We start from the raw sequence: 20708 nt of genomic DNA, 5'->3' as shown, positions 1-20708 counted from the left end.
ATAGTCTTTAATCAGACCTCAAGTCATATACCCACATACACCTTACCTTATTCTCCAGTCTGCCAACTGGTACTGTTTATCAGCCTCGACCTGGCAGTATCTTGAAAGCAGACTAGCCAGACTATGATGCGGAAAGCCCAGGGACCGTGATGCTTGGTGGGTGTCGAACATGTTAACGACGTAGAGACCCAGGTCCCTCTGTAGCCAGTCAATGTCCATGTTGGCTCCATGGAAAACCTACAGAGTAAGAAAAAAATGAGAAAACCAACAATAGTAGATATATTGATTCTGTCTCTAATACACAAGATCTGGTGGCAATAACTGAATTCCCAAACTCAATCCTGGAACAACCACTTTATATTGATATTTCAGGTTTCTAGGGACCATCCATCTCAGCCACTCTTGAGCTCATTATACTGGCTTCCTTTGAAACAAGAATAACGTTTGAATTACTCTTGTGTGTCTACAAAATACTCAATAATCAAGCTCCACAATATTTGGATTTTGAGAGGTTGTACCTGACATATCGTTGTATCTCTACTTTGGTATGAAGCTAGGATACAAGACGGAAAGTCAGACAGGTTTATCTATGCACCACTATACCACCATCACACAATGCAACAATGTGAAACAGCCGGCTTAATTGGATGCAATGGCATGGCAACACTTTTAACAGATCCATAACTACAGGCCTTATCAAAATCTGCAGGTTTATAATTATCATTGCAGGATGAGCTAATTCCAGGATTTTGTTTTAGAATCTGAGACAAAGTTACCCAATCCCTTTAACTCCTGATCCCAATATATTAGAGATCAAAGTGGGGGCACATAAAGAACCTAAAACCTTCCAGACCCTCACTCTAAAACATTAGCCCTACTGTTAACATGAAAACGGGAATGCGGAGCCATCAATATATATCAATATAATGAGATATTATAATCATTAAAGCCTGATCCTCTGGAAAAAACTTACCACTTTAATTTTATATAAACACAGGAGTCTGTAATCTCCTTGTTCAGTTAAACTTGATGCAAGGACTTCAGAACCTGATAAAGACCCTGGTCTAACTTTCTTTGTTAAAATCCACTTTAGTCCAAGCTTTACCCCAGCGTGGGGCTTTTAAGTAGTCACTCAAAAAAATCAGAAGTGTTTTGAAATGATGCAAAATTCATATCATTGTGAAGGGGAAGCCTTACTGATCAAATATAACAACTTCCCTCTTCAAAATATGTTTGGGGCCCACAGTAGTTATCTCTCAAAAATGTTAATTTTGAGATCCAGAATTTCTGCCTGCAGCGGTCCTCTGTAGAGCGTCAAGATTTGTGACGTCACACGCGAGACACAGCTAGTCACAAAATTGCATTGTATGCCTTTCCATGATATCTTTATGATTTTTCAGCAAATTTTTTGTGTATATAATTTGTCCATAATTATCAGATGCCATGAATTTTCTTTGGGTGACTACTTTAAACTTTAAAAGGATACAAATGAATTAGTCATATGCTCACCTTGACTATCTTTGGATCGGTGAAGGCATCGTTCAACATCTGGAGCTCACTGCGGAGCTCTAAGGTGTCAACGACATAGTCGTGCTCTGCTGTAGATATTTGCATCAAGCAGGTGAACCCCAGATACGACCTGTAGGAATGATGCTACAAAGATGAGAGAAAATGAAAATGGTTGTTTATATAATAATTATAGTTTGTGTTTATATAGCGCTTTTCAGGACCGCAGGCCTTCTCACAGCGCTTTACAGATATATATTATTATCCTGGTCATCGGATTCAGGCTTACCCGCATTTCTACAAGGGCACACTTGCTAATCTAACCACATTAGCTTTCTCATCCTACCGGGTACCCATTTAACACCTGGGTGGAGAGTGGCAAATGTAGATCAATGTCTTGCCAAAGGACACTAGTGCCGCAGCGGGACTTGTGATCCACAGTTCTGTGAAACATCCACTCGACCACGGCACCTCCATTGTGCAGAAAAAGATTTTAGACATTGCAGAATAGTATAAACAAATTATTGCCTCACTTTAACTTACAACTGAAATATGTACTACAGGACTATGGGTAATACCGGAGTGTTGGCTCAGTCAGTAGAGCGTCTGCCTCACAACCGGGAGGTCGTGGGTTCGAACCCTGGCCGCGTCATACCAAAAGACATTAAAAGACGGGAGTTGCTGATACCTTGTTTGACGTTCAACAATAAGGGATAGAGCAACGTCGATCTGGCGCTGCTCAGTGGCTGCCGGGCTCACGATCAATTGGGCAAAAAGAATTTCCGTTTCGGTTTAACTTAATAAAATTTGGAGTGGACATAAGAGATTATTATTATTATTATTTAAACTTATTCTAAAGCCCAAGGAATTTAAAATTATGTCAACAACTTGTAAAGTATAAAACCACTAAACAAAGACATAGAATAAAACATGATATAATTTCTAATGCTTTACAATGATACTGTAATACATTTAGCTTCATTACTTTTTTTCCTGGTTATATTGTCACAAAGGACCTGAATTATCTCAGGATGTCTATTGTCTTCAATATCTTCAAGAAAGTTTATTTGATTCTGGCTCTTGTATGAACTTGTATCTGACCATTCCGTGTACCTCTGCTATGGTATGAAGCTAAGGTACAAGAGGAAGAAGTCGGACAGGTTTATCTATGCACCACTATACCACCATCACACAATGCAACAATGTGTGACAGCCGGCTTAATTGGATGCAATGAAACAGAGCTAATATGCATTTCTCAAACATGTTGCTACCTTTAATCCCTTAACCTCTAGTGTCATGTGCTACTACACCAAAGATGCAATCATGTTGTCTCTTTCAGCATTTGGTTGTTTATCTCTGGGGAATCCCCAATTCTAATTTTGTACTCAACTACGAGTCACTGTGGAAAGTAACTGCCTTTTTATCTGAAACTATGCAGACAGAATGCAAGCTGAAAGCTTTTCAAGTACATAAAATGGCTATAATTGACAGAATCTTATTGAAGGGCTCAATAATTATAGAGGTGCCAGTGGGATGCAGCGTTTTAATTCCGGCCCCCAAGATCAAAATTTTAACCAGGCACATACATACATGTACGGTCCTTCAAATTTTTAGTGTGAAGCCCTTGGCCAGTCTTGTATAGAGTTGAGACTGATCCGAATCATTCGCAAGTCCTTATATCAATCAAAGTTTGCAGTCTCCTATCTCTTATATACATAGTTGCGATCGCAAATCGGTTTCAATTAAATTTATATGTTTATAAGACGGGGCCCAGGAAAGGGTTTCACAAAGACTAAGATCGACTTTAAGTTGGACTTGACTATGGTAGGCTGTTCATGCCACTGTTTGCTCTCATTATTTACTGGCATTGGTCTCTCAAGGGACTTACAAATCGTGGTCACAAATCTACAGAATTTACCTTTTTTGATAGTTCAATATTAAGATCATAATTGAGAGACCAATGGTGAGAGCAACCAGTGGCATGAATGGCCTGCCATAGTTAAGTCCAACTTTAAGTCGATCTTTGTCTTTGTGAAACACCCTCCTGGTTTCACTTTACAATTGTTAAAATAAATTCCTACCTCTAAATCAACGGCAATCTCCTTGGACTGTTTGAGGCTACGACTCAGCTCCTCCAGCTTCGACACAGTGTCTACCAGGGTGAAGGGTGTGGCTTCCAGAGGGGTGTAACTTGGGTTGTCTACCGGTTCCAGCTGAGACGGGAGGGGTTCTAAGTGGTCCAGCTCATGTTGATAGGGATGGGGGTACCTGCATAGAGGAAGGGGAAAAGTCAAGATTATTGTTTGTTATTATTATGGTTCATTCGGGCATCATTGGTGTAGGACAGACTAAATCACAGCGAGTCAACAGCCTTTCATCATGTGTAAAACTGATTAGGATGTGTAGAAGAGTGCAGTGAGTTTGTGCATAGGTGGTGATTTAACATCCTAACCCAGGGACAGCATTTTCTAAAGAAAACTTGTTTGCATCAAGGAGGCACGATAGCTCAGTTGGTAGAGCAGCAGTCTCCTAATCCAGTGATCCGGGTTTGAAACCAAGGTGATGCGCTAGTGCTCTTTGGTAAGGCATTAATCCTCATTACAAGGTCTCTCGGAGAGGACCTAAAGCCGTCGGTCCTCTGGTTGCTTACTAACAAGCATTTATGCTTTCTTAGCAGTCAGGTAAAATAACCACCACTACACACAATACAACAAAAAATACGATCTATAGAATAGGGGAGGGGCATTCATCACTCAAGGTATATCCGCAATTTGGAATTCAAACCCATCATCTTTGGTTCGACGGTCGGACGCTCAACCTACTGCACTAACTCACTTCCTTGAGTCAAACACAATAGGAAGGGTTCTAATAATAATAATAATAAGATATATTCGCTCCCTCTGCATGTCCGTCAAGCTCCCACACAACATACTTTCAAAACCCTTTCTCAAAAGTTACCTGTTTCGTTTGTAATTTTTGACATTCCATTTTATTTGTGTATTATAATTGAATATGTTACTCTAATTAATTTTTCATAAGTATTTGCAATCTGTATTAACATTGCTTGTAATGAATTAATACTATTAGCTACCTGTCTTTAGTTTAAGGTTTTTATATATTGTTCTTGTAACTATTTAAAAATACTTATAGAGAAACTTTTGTTTATTATGTGCTCAATAAATCTATCTTTATTATTATACTGCAAATGGCAAATTGCCTCTAAGCAGTTCTACAGCATAATTTTATGAAGAACAGAAAGAGGCAGCTAATACTCGTAACAAATTCAGTTAAAATTTGATGGGTTAATGGGGATTCACAGGTGTAATTTCTAAACATTTGTCGTCTTGTTGAGAAAACTTACGCTTCTGTCTGGGTTTCACTGTCCCTTTTGGCAGGCGAAGATGAGTCTGTCTTGGTCAAGAACGACTTCTTCACGGTATCAAACACTGGAAACATAAAAGAAACATGTTATTACCCTTTCAATACTGATTATTTGCTAATAAGCAGTATGAATTATAGTCATGATTGGCTAAAAGCCAGTCACAAGCTCTACATTTTTTTTTACTGTTGGGTTCATTGTGCTCTATTTCACTAATATGCCAATATGTTTAAAATGATAAACATGCATTAGCTAAGGTCCCAAAAGATAGCTTTTTTGTTTGTTATTAAAAAAAGCTCACCACCTTGTGGAAAGCTTGCTTACCAGGTAAACTTATATCCAATGTGGACAAATTTCTATTATTTTATTTTAAAACACATTAAGAGGTCATTAAAATTGAAAATTACGAGGAAAATCTCTCATTTTCAATATTGTCCATACACACATTAATTTTTTTTTTTTTAATTACTAGTTCCACATGCGTTACTTCCTTCGCCCATTAATTAAATAGTAATCAGGTTTGACTGTAGAGAGCAACCAAGATGGCACATTACCTTCTGGCAGTGGTTTGAGTGCATTGGGTTTGTGCGTGATGACCGGTACGAAGGGTACGTTGGAGTTATCAACCCTATCCTTGAACTTGAGCTGGGGCCTGGCAATGTTCCTGGCATGCATCAAACGGAAGTTCCTGGACTTCTCGTTGAGGGCCTCCGATCTCTGTCGAGTGAGAAAGATGGAGAGAGCATAAGAGAGAGACCAAGAGATATTGATAGTGAAAGAAGAGTAAGAGAAATATGAAAGGAGATTGACGATGTAAGAAAATGTTGGAGACAAAAGGGGGAGAGAGGGGAGAGAGAAAGAGAGGGGAGAGAGAAAGAAAGGGGAGAGAGAAAGAAAGGGGAGAGAGAAAGAAAGGGGAGAGAGAAAGAAAGGGGAGGAAGAAAAAGAGGGGAGGAAGAAAAAGAGGAGCGGAAGAAAAAGAGGGAGAGAGAAAGAGAGGGGGGAGAGAAAGCGAGGGGGGAGAGAAAAAGAGGGGAAAGAGAAAAAGAGGGGAGAGAGAAAAAGAGGGGAGAGAGAAAAAGAGGGGAGAGAAAAAGAGGGGAGAGAGAAAAAGAGGGGAGAGAGAGAAAGAGAGGAGAGAGAGAAAGAGAGGGGAGAGAAAGAGAGAGGGAGAGACAGACATACAGATAGAGATGATAGATTTAGAAATGGAAAAGAGGAAGACAGAGAAAGGGAGAGACAGAGACAAGAAGAAAGAGGGAGGAGGAGAAAAAAAGTAAGATGAGAGATTCAAAACAAAGACTGGCTAAGTAATAGACAGATTCTTCTTATGATAACTCCTTGCTAAATGTTCAACTCCTTCATGACTTTCAATACGAAATTAAGATAAACTTAAAGATTGTATCTGACATTTCTATGTACCTCTATGGTATGGAGCTAGGATACAAGATGAAGAAGCCAGACAGGTTTATCTATGCACCACTATACCACCATCACACAATGCAACAATGTGTGACAGCCGGCTTAATTGGATGCAATGGCAAAGAGATGTCCCAATCAAGCACCTAAAAACAATAATAATGATAACATGGCGTTCTTGTATTCCACATATCACATTATGACAATGCGCTTCCAAACGATTTGGGATAACTAACCAGCTATAGTTCCAACAAATGGCAAATGTAGATTAATGTCTTGCAAAAGCATGTTACTGTTGCGGCAGGGATTTGAACCCCATACTGTGTGGTTCACAGTCCAGATAATTATCCACAAGACCACAACACTTCTACACACAACCCATGAGTGAAGAATTAACACAGATATAGGAACAACTCTATTTGATAAAGGATAAATTACAAGAACAAAGGGTTGTGCATGCATGCAAACAGCATTGGTTGTTTAATACTTGGAAACCTCTAAATCCAATTATTATTCATGATTATCCAAAAGGAAATACTTAATAAAATCATTTTCCCATCTCAATGCAGTTACACACAATGAGAACCATGCCCCCCCCCCCCCAAGACTTCAATGAGGACTGGATTAAGGTTCTTACCTTTTTATTCCAGCTCGTAACGATGAGTTGTGGTTTCGAGACGCCCGGTGAGAAGCTCTGAGTAGGCTTGCTGATGCCTTCTGCTTCGTCCAGCAGGGCACCCTGTAAAGATCAATACAATCATACAGCATTTAAAATGTGAGAACAACCAACATTTTTCTGAGTATCATTACATATACTCCAACAAACTTCAGGCTTGGCCTTGATTTCAGCAGAGATAGAAGTTGAAGATGTATAGTAGTGGGCTACAAGTTAAAAGTTGACAAAACAAAGTAAAGACTGAGAATACGCAAAAGAAAAATAAGGGAGTGATGCATGAGAATGACAAACACAAAGAAAAGGATACGGAGGAAAGGAGTGCGAGAGAGAAGAGAAAAGAGAGAGTGAGAAAAGGGGGGAGTATATACACGTATTTATAAATACAACAAATGTTATATGTCAATAGAAGAAGAGAGTTATGAATCCAGAAGAGGGAAAAATGAAGCATCTCAACATATAGTGTTAAAAAAAGTTTGTGGCTGTGAAGCAAGAGTACACTTTAATTGGCAAGTACTGTCACTATCTTTTAACAGAAAAAGGGAAATATATGAAAACGGAAACACATTTATATGAAAAGGAACAATGAAGAGATGGATTATTGCACAAATATAATGTCTAGTTCCAGAAATTCATTCACTCTCTTAGTCTTACCGCATTTTCAAGAAGGGTGTCATTGGTCTCGATGAGGGAGTCTATTCTATCCTCGAGATCTAGGATCTTGCTAAGGCCTACTTGACTTTCATCCGCCCCTTGCTGCCCTGCAAGCCTCTGGATGCTGACAAGAAAAAATGACAAGATTGGTTATGGTAAAGGCGATTGATGATATTGATCATACAGTCAAACCTGCTTTAGTGACCACCTGTCTACAAAGACCCCATTTTTTGTTTCCCTTGAAAATGTTTTCTCATTGAAACTTTTCTTTTCTTCCTTGGATGGTCTTTATAGACAGGTTTCACTGTAATAATAAGTTTTGTTTAACATAAATTAACAACAATGCATGAGGCTGCAATTTTTTTGCATATTTTTTCTTGAAGATACAAAGTTGTAGATGTACATGTACCATCATTGTCCTTGCTTTCTCCAAGCTTCCATGACAAGTGCATAGTCATCAAGGAATTTCTTTCTCTAAATGTGAGCTCTCTCATCTTGCTTATTCTTAGGTAGAACCTTACAGGCAACTAACCAACCACATAAACTACATTACCCCAATGGCAGAAAATAAGTGGGTTTGGAGTCGGTCTGGAGCCGGTTTGGCATTGTGATTGATGTATGGTGGGGCACTTTGCAGTTCTGCTAATATAATAATACTAATAAAAATATGTCTTGTTTACCCAGGGTAGCCTCATCAGTATGTATACTGTTCTCACTGAGACTGAGCCCTGGGCAGGTCCAAGCTATTTGGATTGTGACGTACGGGACATTTAGAGACTTTAAACAAGAAATAAAAACAGATGAAATTATTTATATGGCTATCTTTTGGTATGAGTCTGTGGCTATTATGGGCTAGTTCATTTGTGGAAAGTTTTAGTTCTGACCAATTTTTTAATAAATTTTAAATGTAATTAATGTGCTGCGTGACGTACGGGACCACAGCGTCCCGTACGTCACGCAGCACATTAATTACATTTAAAATTAATTAAAAAATTGGTCAGAACTAAAACTTTCCACAAATGAACTAGCCCATAATAGCCACAGACTCATACCAAAAGATAGCCATATAAATAATTTCATCTGTTGTTATTTCTTGTTTAAAGTCTCTAAATGTCCCGTACGTCACAATCCAAATAGCTTGGACCTGCCCCCCTGCAATCATATTATCACCTCAGTTTGAGCGGAGCTACCACGAAAAGGTGCTCAAGCACTCAAGGATTTTCTTCCTACAAGGTACCCATTTACCTCACCTGGGTGGAGTGTGGCAAATGTAGATTAATATCTTCCCAAAACAAAAGACATAAGTGCCCTGACGGGACTCGAACCATGAACCATGCGATCCACCCTCCTGTGACGTACCCACTAGACCATGACAGACCACAAAGCTTGCATCACAAGCGGACTTACTTTCCTAGAAGTTTGTCTCCCTGTGAATTGCAGAACTGCCGGAAACCCTCAAAACTAGAGTAGAAGTCATAGTCATCTCCAGCTGCTGGAAGTTCATTGGCAGCTCGCGTGGCCAATTTGAGCTTGCCGAGGGCTTTCTGTCGATGGATAAAATAGAGAAACTGCATTGCATATATGTTTTTAGGTACAAAACTCAAAACCCTTTACAAAATATATATCTATTCCTTTATCAAGGACTAAGAAAATGGAAATTTATGAATCTTTCTGTACAGAGCAAAACAAACAGGACCTCCCAAGATATGACACAGAGCTTTGTATTTGATTAAAACATTTAAATATTAATTTTTATATGTAATCCAACCATCAAAAAATTAATTTCTGCTCTTTAATCCAACCATCAAAAAAATAAATTTCTGCTCTTTAATTTCACTTTATCACTTTCTCATTTTTTTAAATAACCTTCACTGTACAAATAGTACAATACAAGTTCAGCGATATCCCATTCCATTGAAAAGCGAGTTCATTGTTAGTAATCAATTAGGGTAGAGTGCCCAGTATTCGGTCACTTAAGGGGAAATCACTAATATTTTGAATTCTTACCTCTTTTATTTGGCAATCTACCCATCAAAAGAAAAGAAATTTATTCCTCTGACAGGATTTTATAGTCACTTAAAATATAGAATAATGATAAGCAAAATACTTCCGAAAGAAGACGGGAGCATTTTTCTGCCCAGAATTCGGTCGCGCCGATAAGAATTCGGTCACGCGATTTGGGCGTGGTATCTCCGTTGCGAAGGAGCGTAGCGTATTTGCGCACTATTTTCACACAATTGCGCGATAAAGCACTGAATGTCAATGCGTTGACCGAATACTGGCCGAGCGATACCGCATGTCAAGGGTATCGTATAAATACCTCTTGCACATCGGCAAGTGCGTCATTTGCAAATTCGCTGCGATGGAGCGAACACGGAAGTGATTCTCTTCACACACATACTAAATTCATTGTGACAGCACACGTAGTTGTTTCGCAATAGACTTCTACATAGGGCTATGCATGTTAGCGCATGTGCTAAGAGAACGCGGAAGTGCGGAAAGTTGTGCGACACTGACCAATTTCGAGCTAAGTTGGAGATCATTCCGGGGCCCTAAATCTGATTTAATTTTGAGAGTTAAGAAAAATTGTTCAGCTGCCTGATTTGTGCAAGTTTCGTGGCTCATAAATTATTTTTTTAATTGTTACAGCTGTTGAAACGGCTGTCTGACCGAATACTGGGCATTGACCGAATACTGGGCGCGCTACCCTACATGCATTTAAACGGGATGTCAATGAACTTGTACTTCTGTCTTCTGACTGTTTCTGAATTCTAGAATGACATTGAAACTAGTATTAGTAGGGTGTCTGAACGATTTTTCAATTTTCAATTTGGGATCGTTTTTCACCATTTTTGTTTGATATTTGAATAAAAAATGTTATCAGAATAATACATTTCAAATTTCAAGTCTCACCGATGTTTCTATCAAAAGTTACAGCCCCTCCAACACGCTGGTATATTCATATCATTTTGGTCAAAATCGACGAAAAAGACGTCCACGCAGAGTGATGTTGTTTTGCTAAATTTAGCCAAACAGCTGTATCGCGCGATATGCAAGCGTATGCATATCGTACGCATGCTGCTAAGCCAATCCGCGACTTGCAGCTTGAGCTACGCTGTCTCCGCGACATGTGCGATTGACTAGTATGGTTGGCGTTCGTCGCACAATAAACCCGGAAGTGAATGCACGTTATAGTCAATGGCAATATCGCGGAGACAACGCACGTTGTCTCCGCGATATTGCCATTGACTATAACGTGTATTCACTTCCGGGTTTATCGAGGGAATTGCCAACCATAATTTCAGTCACTATAATTTGGGGTTTCGTTCGTGCGCGGAGATGTTACGCGATGTAACCATGGTTTGGACTGAGCGGAGCGCACGCCTCCTAATTAGCTGATCCACCAAATAGCGAGAAGGGTATTTTTAAACTGTTATCAGTTGTGATCCCTGGGGGCTAGCGAAAATATAATCACATAGAATTGTTCCTTAGGACTGGGACTACTTATCGATCGGGGCGTCATATCTCAAAAGTGACAAACCTCAGAGTTAGCCAGGACACAATGTTTAAATTGCTGTTTTGACCAAGATATTTTTAGAATTTCGGGGGCTACGCCCCTTTGGAAATATTGGAATTCACCTGCTCTTTCATATGACACCTCATTCATTGATTATCACCTTCAGGATCACAACTGATAAAGGTTTGAATCTCGATTTGAAAAAAAAAAATTGACTTTTTTTGCATGGTCGCGCAATGCACGTAGGCTGCATAGGGATGCGTGTAATCTCTATGGGAAGAATTTTAGCACACAACATCGGGTGCGCGATCAGACACCCTAGTATTAGTAAAGACAAAGTAAAACTTCAAACACAAAGGCCCGAATTCACAAAGGAGGTTTGTCGACAAACCTAGGGCTAGGTTTATGTGCGTCATACGACGCTTTTGACACATTTTTGGGTTTGTAAAAACGCTTCATATGATGCACATAAACCTAGGTTTGACGACAAACCTCCCTTGTGAATTCGGGCCAAAGAGCTTAGCTAGTTTAGTACTTCACAGTTGAGTTTGACTACAAAAATACCAATGCCTTGCCAATTCAATTGGCATTATTAAATACAACAGTAGACCTACAGCTTCTGCCAATGAACCTGGCTACAGCATACAAACGGATTTTGTTGGGGGGAGGCTTCATATTAAATAGTCAACTAATAATATGAGGCCGAGGCAGCTCGAGCTCGAAACATCGAAACCCAGCCGAGCGAGGCGAGCCTGACCCCGGAGCCGAGCCTTGCCCACCCCAGCGCGCCCCAGCCATCTGCGGCCGTTCATACTCGCGGCGCGGCGCGGCATGGCCATGCATGTCTCTCTCCCATCTATCTTATCTCAACAAACCTGTGCAAAATCGTTGACACTCGTGAAGCCTGGGACAATGTTTGTCACCGTTCCATCTCCAGTCTTATCAGCCATAATTAGGAAAAATGGATAAAAATTTACACCAACTGCAATCTCTCACTTTTCCTCAGCCTTTCATCAATTTCATGAAGGAACAGCTCACTGTCTTCAAATACGCGAGTCTCGATGCGACGCCATATAAAACGCACGTGTCAAGTCAATGTCTAAAAAAATTAATTAGTCTAGTTAATGAAAGCAGGGACAGTGTGTTCAGGATGTATACATTTTAAATAGGAATTCTTCTTAACATTTATTATTATCGTTAGAAAAGAGTTAAAATTCTTGGTTTGCAGGAGAATAAAAAATCTTGAGAAAACGAAAATCACCTGACATTTCATATCTTTCTCTCGTTCGATCATCACGTGATTAGATCAGCTGGCTGGACGCATGATAGTTGATACGTGCATTATTATCATGATTATTTGCATTTATTTCATCGATGTTCACCTTCTTTAAAAGTTTTAATTTTGTAAATGTAAAGCTCAACGAAGCATAAATTCGATTTCAAGATGTCGAAGATATTTATGCTGGTTTTATTTGGTGCCTTGATCTATGGAATTCATCTCTGGTTGAACACGAAATCGTACCTTTTTGATGATCAGACAATTGCAAGAATAGCGGAGAAATACTTTGGTAAGAGAAACTTAGAGTAAGATCTACTGCTTATCATCTAAATTGCAGTGATATGCAGCTAGCTATAGCAGCTGAGCTGCGCTTGCGTGAGCGTGGCATTCAACTACAAATCAAATTATTAATTATCATCACATGATTCAACATCAATCATCATCAGCCTTACTTACTTCACATTAGTTATATTAATGACTAAATAATTCTTTAATGCCTGTGCAAGTATCCCCCTGATTTCTTCTTCTTCTTCAATTGTTTTTCAATCAATATGTTAAATTTTAAGTTTGTATTTAACTTTTTAAAGCATTCTGTTGTTAATGTTTTTGGCTTTTTGCTGTACTCTCGATCTTCTCTCAAGTTGGTTATTCGCTATAGTCTAGACTAAATGAGATGAGGGTCATCTGGTCGAAGGAGGAAAGGTTATGAAGATAAGCTTTAAAATATAAAACCAAAGAACAGCATATATTACATGAAAATGCAATTAAAATATTATTGCAATTCTTTTCAGGATTTCCAAGTTAACAATAAGATGCTTTTGACAAAGTTTGTGAAATTCTCCAGGAGCAGTATACTCTGGTCACGCACCCTTCCAAATAAGAGGGAGGAATCTCAAGAATGGATCTTCCACTAAATTATAAGCTCCATTTAATCTAACACAACAATATGGATATCTATATCATAAAAATTGCAATATCATTCATGACAAATTGTTTCACATACAGGACTTCCGCACCAAGATGCTTTTGACAAAGTCGGGGAAGTTCTGCTGGACACACTCTTCCAAATAAGAGGGAGGAATGCATCTTCAATTAAATCATAAAAAACATAAGCTCCATTTAATCTAACACAATAGAGTACCGAAGCTGTGACATCATAAAAGCTATTTTTAGAATTTCTCAATTTGTTTACTTTATTTTCCAAATGAGCATAAAAAGTAATGTCCGAATATGTCAAAAACCAATTGAAAAAGGTCAAGTATTGGCTGAGATATGACCATCTGAATGAATAGATGTCCTATAGAACTCAGTGTTATATTGCTCTGGCTCGTAATGTTAAGCAAAAATTGAGAAATTCCAAAAATATATTTTTGATGACGTCACACTTCACCACTATATAATGTCTAATTACCTACATAAAAATGCAATTAACAATTTTAACATTCATGAAAAATTGTCTTTTCATACAGGACTTCCACACCAAGATGCTTTTGACAAAGTCGGGGAAGTTCTGCGGGAGCGATACCCCGGTCACATCCTACCCAAGGAGAGAGAGGAATGGATCTTTGTGAATGCTGGGGGGTGGATGGGAGCGATGTGTCTCGTGCACGCGTCGCTCACCGAGTACATTCTGTTCTTCGGCACTGCAGTAGATACTAGTGGACATTCTGGTGAGGGCCGGGCAGATAAAGATTGTTGATCAAGATTATCACTTGATTTGTTTGTGTTTTGCTTCAAAATAGATACCATAACATCTTTGTGATACAAACCCCCAAAGTTTGTATTAACTTGAGAATTGAATACCCAGTACTGTTGATTATCATTATTACCGTATTGGTTTTGAGAATGTCTTCCATAGACAAATTTTTATCATACCATCGGAAAACCATATTTTTAATAGTGTGAGTATGGGTATTGCATTCAAGAGAATGTTTGTACTTCTCTCTGAACTATTTTGTAGTATGTATTTAATATCATTTATTTGAGTCTTGGAGCTCATGAATAAATTCAATTTTCAGTCATATGAATTTTTAAGTATTTATGCAAATCGATTGTTCTTTTTTATTTGCCAGCCTTACATACTTTAGAAGGATTTTTATGGTATGTGTTTTCATTAAATATTTGTTTATTATTTTATGTGTATCCCAATTATACCAATTATCATTGCCTAAAATTGACTATTGATTGAAAAACAAAATATAATGATGCTTTGGAAGAGGATAAGAAAATCAAGAATAGTGTTTGGTCTATAACTCTATATCAGATAAAGTTGCTAATTTTGTTCGTTCTTTTCTGTGTTCTGTCTCTTTATTATTGTATTTGCACAGGTCGATATTGGGCTAATGTTTCGGACACAATCATGACTGGGAATTTTCGTCAGTGGAAAGAAGGAACAACAGAAAGCGAGGAATATGGACCAGGTGAAATTTATCATTCTTTAAAGCTCAAAAATTTGGACTTTCTTCTTCTTTTCATTTTCTTCCTGTATTGCTATGTCCAATGACTACCATGCTGACTTTTCTTGACATGATTTGCCAATAAATGAAGGAAAATAAACAAATATTTATAATGAAAAACCTTTGCCCACCCCATATTCCTTAATATTTGGGGTTTTTTTTCTAATCATGACAAGGTGCTCCTGATGACATTAATTTGCCACACAGATGAACTTCTATGTGACAACCTTTTTTTTTTCTCTCTCAGAAATTCTTGAACATTTCTGACACAGCATTGACTTTGCAACGTGAAAGGTTGTGTGAAAACCTTTTATGCTTTGGGGCTTTTGGGAATAAATGCTCCAAGCTATAGTAGTGTTTCCTTTGCTTTGTTTTGTTTTTGTTTGTTTGTTCTTCTCTGTTCTGTTTAGCTCCTAAAATTGGTTGTATTGGGCTCCACTGTCACTGTTCTTAAAATGATTAGTTTATTTTTCTATCATCAGTATCATCTTTATCATCATCGTCATAATAACGCTTGCTTACATTATATTTTATCACCTGACGAAGTGTTTCAACGACGCACGAAACATCGTGATCTTTTAGATCCCTTGTTGACCATACATTGCGAAACAAACGAATATCACTAGCGATATTATTTTCGATAACTTTATTGTTGTTTGCATTGATTTATCTAGGAGTCACGCTGCTTCATGCGTGGGGCGAGGCTACTTCCGTCCAATGGACCGCCGGCACCTGGATGGTGGAATATGGGCGTGGTTTTATACCCTCCACCCTCCCCTTTGCTGTCTCCGACACCATCTTCAGCACCCAGGACTTCTATACCCTCTACCGAGTTGTCAGGATCTATGGAGAGGCACTGTTCCAGGAACTACTTTGTGCACTTGGATAATGATTGGTTAAGATAGTTAGCAGAGTCGTCTATACCGGGACCTGAGCAGCGTTTCACGAAACCATGATAAGTACAAGTTCACCGACATCCTATTGAAATTTGTGTTAAACTTAATACACAAATTTCAATGGAATGCTGGTTAACTTGAACTTATGACGGTTTCGTGAAACGCTGCCCTGTATTCTACTACAAAAGATTTTAACTGGGTCTAAGTCGGGTTGAGTTGTAGTAGAATGCAGGTCACAGAGTTTTGCCAACTTACAGTAAGCAATAAACATTAGTGGCAGATCGGGCAAGGGGTGATAAAAAAAAAAATGGATTTTGTGATTGCCAATTAAATAATGTATAACACTGTGCTACCTCACTATAACACAGTTGACCAAACTCTGTGTACAGATGGCTCTGACAGTTTGTACCAGCTATAGCCATTCATACACAAGAGTTGGGCCAACAAGAAATAAAATGTGTCATATTGCTACCCATTTCATTAAACCCATGTTGTCTAGACTCTGTATAGCTGGCTCTGATACATGTATGTAAGTCAGTGCCATTGACGAGGAGAGTTTAGCCAACCCAATTGGAGATAGGCACAGTATGTTGGGTAAGCACATAACAAAAGAAGATGTGCCATGCCGTGACCAACTGGATCCAAGTTGGTCAAACTCTGTGTATAAATGGCTCTGACACATGTAGATAGTACAATATTGTCTCCTTGTGGTAAAAGGAAAGCAAGAATCAGATTGGTTCATTCTTTACATTTTGAATTGAGGGTTTTGGAGCATGAATAGTGCACAATATGATATATCTTTATTTTGTTCCTCCATGGGTGTTGGGTAGATATGATACTTGCTTCTTTTTTGTGAAATTTGGTAGCCTAGACTAGAATAGAAAAGGTTGAAATACAATCATGTATTTATCCCAATCCTGACCTGTGATGAAATAGTAGATTTGTTATGAATTCTTAAATGAGTTTTGTTTATCTCTGTGCAAAGATTGCCTTGAAACAAGCATGAAACCAAAATTACTGAAGTAACCTCAAAGTTGGTCAGTGATGTGACGATCATGTTCCATTAGTTTGCAAGTTCATGTGTAAAGTTGTTTTGGATGATGGTATCAATTGATCAAGAATTGTCCCTCTCTGTCTCTCTTTTTCTCTGTATCTCTTTTTCTCTCCCTCTCTCTGTCTCTCTCTCTCTCTCTCTCTCTCTCTCTCTCTCTCTCTCTCTCTCTCTCTCTCTCTCTCTCTCTCTCTCATATTTGTGTTGATAATTTTAGGTCTCCAAAAGCAACATATTTTATATGAAATCTTAAAGTGAGATATTCAGTTCTATAATCTTCTGTTCATACTTGTTTATGTACACTTCTTTCAGTATTATCAGCTAAGTCATTTTGAAACTTAGCTTTCCACTTTCAGTCTTATCAATTTATTGATGACATCTTGCTATAATGAAATAAATTGGCAGTATTTTATGCAATATCGGTAAACACTAAACAGGGTTATTTCTGTGAAATTTCACTATACCTACCTACCTCACCTTGCCTAATAGTGACAGTTTACAAAGGTACACAGTTTTACCATGAATGATTTTATGAAGATGAAAACAAAAAGAAAAACAGATTGTGCAACTGCCTATTTTAAGTGAACGTAATTTTACATTTTATTCATGTTACATATAATGCTGCCTAGAATAAAACAAAAACTAAATTTCCATGGTTCCATATACAGTTAATAACAGAATTATTCATAAATACTTGTAAATGTGATGGTTTTTGTGTTTTTCATAACTCAAGAACAAAAGGTGAACTGGTTGAATTAGGGCCTTTGTTTAATACGTTTAGATGTAAGCTTCAATGTGTCACATTCTCATGAAACATAAATTGAGACGAATCAATTTTTCACATGTACCGGTACTTTATTTATAAAAAAATACAAATCAGGGTAAGGGTATGAATAATTTAGTTGTTAAGGTATTTCTCCATTTCTTATACAGGGCATGAACTTTGTGACTACTGTGTGCTTTCAATTTTACAATCAATAATTGGTTTAATATTTTGAGTGGAAAGCAATGTGCAATGCAGTGATGGCTATATTGGCCTAGAGTATATGGCAGTATTCATTAATTCTTGTGTATTAATCGTATTTGTACATTTTGATATTTTAGGACATGAAGACTTGTTTTGTCATCCTTTCTTATCAATTGATCATCATTAAAAATTGATAGAAATTTGAATCAAACTTGGTGTTTGTTTGTTTTGTTTGTTTTTTCTGGTTGCGTGTAGGCTTATTTTATGTCCAAATATGCTAGCTATATCCATAATACAGAGAAAATGTGTATCATTTAAATGAGGGATAGAACACAACAATTCATTTACATTATAATAACTAAAATGTTTTCTAAAAATTTCTTCTTTGCACTTCTATCTCCTTTTTTTTTTTACCACACCTGCTACGCGATAAACGCACCACTGATTGAATCATTGAATATGTAAAGATGGGGGAAAGAATATTGAAGAAATGAAGTTTTGTTTAACAGGTTCTAGCGCAATTACCCCCCCCCCCCCCCCCCCCCCCCCCCGTTCAATTACCAGTGGGACAATTACCCCCCAATGACAATAATCCCAAAAAGGACATTTACTCCCCTTCCTCCCATAAAAATACTCTTGGACAATCACCCCTCCCCCAACAAAAAATAATAATGATAAAATAAACTAAATCTGCTTTTATTAAAACAACTTATTATGGTGGACTTCTCCTTTGATTAACAGGGGGTAAATTTTCTTGGGGACGGTTGTCCATGGAGGGGGTGTAAATGTCCGTGGGTGTAGTTGTCCGGAGGTGATTCTCTAGGGCAGTGGCGGATCCCCCCCCCCCCCCTTGAGAAAAAAAATCATGTAAAATCACGTGATTTTTACCTTTTCTGGGGGTTGGGCCCCCCCCCCCCCCCCAGGCGCTCAAGGGGGGGGGGGGTGGGTGCAAATTGAAATTTTTTGAGGATCCAAAAAAAAAAATGTGCTCACGACCCCCCCCCCCCCCAATTAAAAAAAAAATTGTGCTCTGTATCCCCCCCCCCCCCCCCCCCCCCCCCCCCCCCCCCCCCCCCCCCCACTGAGCGACTTTTTGGCCGGCGCGATTTTCAAATTTTCGGGAGCAAAAAAAAAGTTGGGCCCCCTCCCCTAAGAAATCCTGGATCCGCGCCTGCTCTAGGGGGTACTTAAAGGCTCACTGCCATACTTGTAGCTACTTGCTCCCTCTATATAGAAAACTTCCCCAAACGGTGCCTGTTGGTCCCCCATGATCCTCTTTTTCTTATGTTAAATGAGAGCTGAGTTAATGAGATAGCCACCTGTCACAGTGACCTCGCTGGCTCGCTGTGTGGTCTAATCCCTTCTTGCCCAGTAGTGGTGACGGTCTTTAATGTCCTGATACGAGTTTAACACGATGTCTCGTTCAGTTTTCTTTTACCACTTGCCAGAAAGACGTCAGTGTTCACTGTATTGCAAATGATCAAGAGAGGGAGACGTGCAGCAAAATCACGCAGATCCTATAATAATATCTTTATGAGTAAAACGCAGAGGCTTATGATAGTCTGTAAGGGAAAAAATGCTCCTTTGGCCGATACAGGGGGAAGCCCCCGCCACCCCTTTACCCCCTCCCACCCCCTTGAGAAAAAACAGATATTTGAAGGGATATAAAACATATATATTAATTTTGAAAAACGAAATGATCGAAAAAGACTAAAGAGGCACCCCAAACGAGACTCCTCATTTGGGAGCGCGGTCGGCTGGATTCCCGTTGGGAAAATAATCAAGGTTCAATCAGGGACTTGGGAGACATGTAGGCCTAATTATAATGTAAATAAAAGTGATCGACGAAACAAACCAGTGGCGGATCCACCTGGGAAAAAAACAGGTAAAAAACCGCCTCTGAAACAAACTTTTGCTAACACGATAACAAAAACTGTCGAGAAATCTTTTCAAGGGCAATTTCAATATATAATATTAAACATATCAATATGTCACGTTCGTACATTGATTTTAGCTCTGACATTTTGACCACTGACATTTTTAAAGCTAGTGCTTTTACCTCTGGCAGATTTACCTCTGACATTTTTTTTTACCTCTGACTCTTTTTATATCTGACATTTTTACCTTGAAATTTTATCTCTAAATTTGCATTTTTTCCTCCTCTGACATTTTTACTTCTGTTACCGCTATTGTGTTTTTTTTTTGCTTGCTTGTTATATCAATTTTTTTTTTTAAAAGGGGATTTTTCTTTCTCTTCCTTTTTCTTTGAACTCCTGAGAAATGTAAAAAGGGGATTATAAATATCTTGAATATCAAAGAGCAGTGTTCCGGATTTAGGGGGGTCTCCAAGGCAGGAAGGTGGTTTCAGAAATGTTGGCAGCCCTGAGAATTTGAGAAAAGGTGTGTTTTTCAAGGGAACAAGCATACGCGTATCCTTAATAAAACTGAGTGGGGGGGGGGGGGGCTCAGGTCCAGTGGCGGATCCAGGGTGGCTCGGGTCCCCTCCCCTGGCCCCCAAAATAGGTGTCAGTTTTTAAAAAAAAGATGGTAACGTTAATTTTACCTTAACAAAAAAAAAGAAGAAGACGGGCCCCTCCCCTGGCGCTCAAGGGCGGGGGGGGGGGGGGGTATTGAGCAAAAAATAGAGCTTCAACCCCCCCCCCCCCCCCCCCGTTGAGCACGAAATGGGCCCCCTCCCTCGCCGCCGGCTGGATCCGCCCCTGCTCTGGTCACTCACAAATATTTTTTGATAGACTACGGCGCATGAGGGATAACTTTCTTCTATAATACTTCTCCTCCACCCCCTCCTCCTCTTTCTCCTTATTCAATTTCCTCTTCTGCTTCTTCTTAATTAATGCGTCTTCTTTTTAATTCTTCTTCTAATTCTCCTTCTAATTCTTCTTCTAAGTC

General features: G+C 38.9%; 2 protein-coding genes across 2 annotated transcripts in view; one reads left to right on the top strand and one right to left on the bottom strand.

Moving 5' to 3' along the window:
• The window catches only part of LOC752404 (exosome component 10), a 44098-nt gene extending 31845 nt beyond the window's left edge, over positions 1–12253 (bottom strand). The window contains exons 1-9 of the mRNA XM_030979316.1: positions 12025–12253; positions 9040–9176; positions 7633–7756; positions 6943–7044; positions 5441–5603; positions 4869–4953; positions 3589–3775; positions 1510–1653; positions 47–237 (exon numbers count right to left, since the gene is read on the bottom strand). Coding sequence (XP_030835176.1) covers positions 47–237; positions 1510–1653; positions 3589–3775; positions 4869–4953; positions 5441–5603; positions 6943–7044; positions 7633–7756; positions 9040–9176; positions 12025–12099 — 1208 coding nt within the window. The 5' untranslated portion in view covers positions 12100–12253. The remainder of the gene's footprint in view (positions 1–46; positions 238–1509; positions 1654–3588; positions 3776–4868; positions 4954–5440; positions 5604–6942; positions 7045–7632; positions 7757–9039; positions 9177–12024) is intronic.
• A 75-nt stretch (positions 12254–12328) lies between these two features.
• LOC578488 (sigma non-opioid intracellular receptor 1) lies at positions 12329–16935 on the top strand. The gene is made up of 4 exons (XM_030979303.1): positions 12329–12717; positions 13898–14098; positions 14756–14848; positions 15559–16935. The coding sequence occupies exons 1-4, from the start codon at positions 12594–12596 to the stop codon at positions 15771–15773; spliced, it is 633 nt and encodes a 210-aa protein (XP_030835163.1). The 5' UTR covers positions 12329–12593; the 3' UTR covers positions 15774–16935.
• Positions 16936–20708: the final 3773 nt, after the last annotated feature.

This window comes from Strongylocentrotus purpuratus, unplaced genomic scaffold (genome assembly GCF_000002235.5).
Source record: "Strongylocentrotus purpuratus isolate Spur 01 unplaced genomic scaffold, Spur_5.0 spur5_contig_816, whole genome shotgun sequence".
Classification (NCBI taxonomy): domain Eukaryota; kingdom Metazoa; phylum Echinodermata; class Echinoidea; order Camarodonta; family Strongylocentrotidae; genus Strongylocentrotus; species Strongylocentrotus purpuratus.
Note: the sequence above shows the minus strand (reverse complement) of the source record. Positions and strands in the feature narration are given on the sequence as shown.

Coding starts and splice junctions, on each gene's coding strand:
- LOC578488 (XM_030979303.1), top strand. CDS start 12,594: ATGTCGAAGATATTTATGCTGGTTTTATTTGGTGCCTTGATCTATGGA. Junction 12,718..13,897: donor AATAGCGGAGAAATACTTTG/GTAAGAGAAACT, acceptor CTTTTCATACAG/GACTTCCACACCAAGATGCT. Junction 14,099..14,755: donor AGATACTAGTGGACATTCTG/GTGAGGGCCGGG, acceptor GTATTTGCACAG/GTCGATATTGGGCTAATGTT.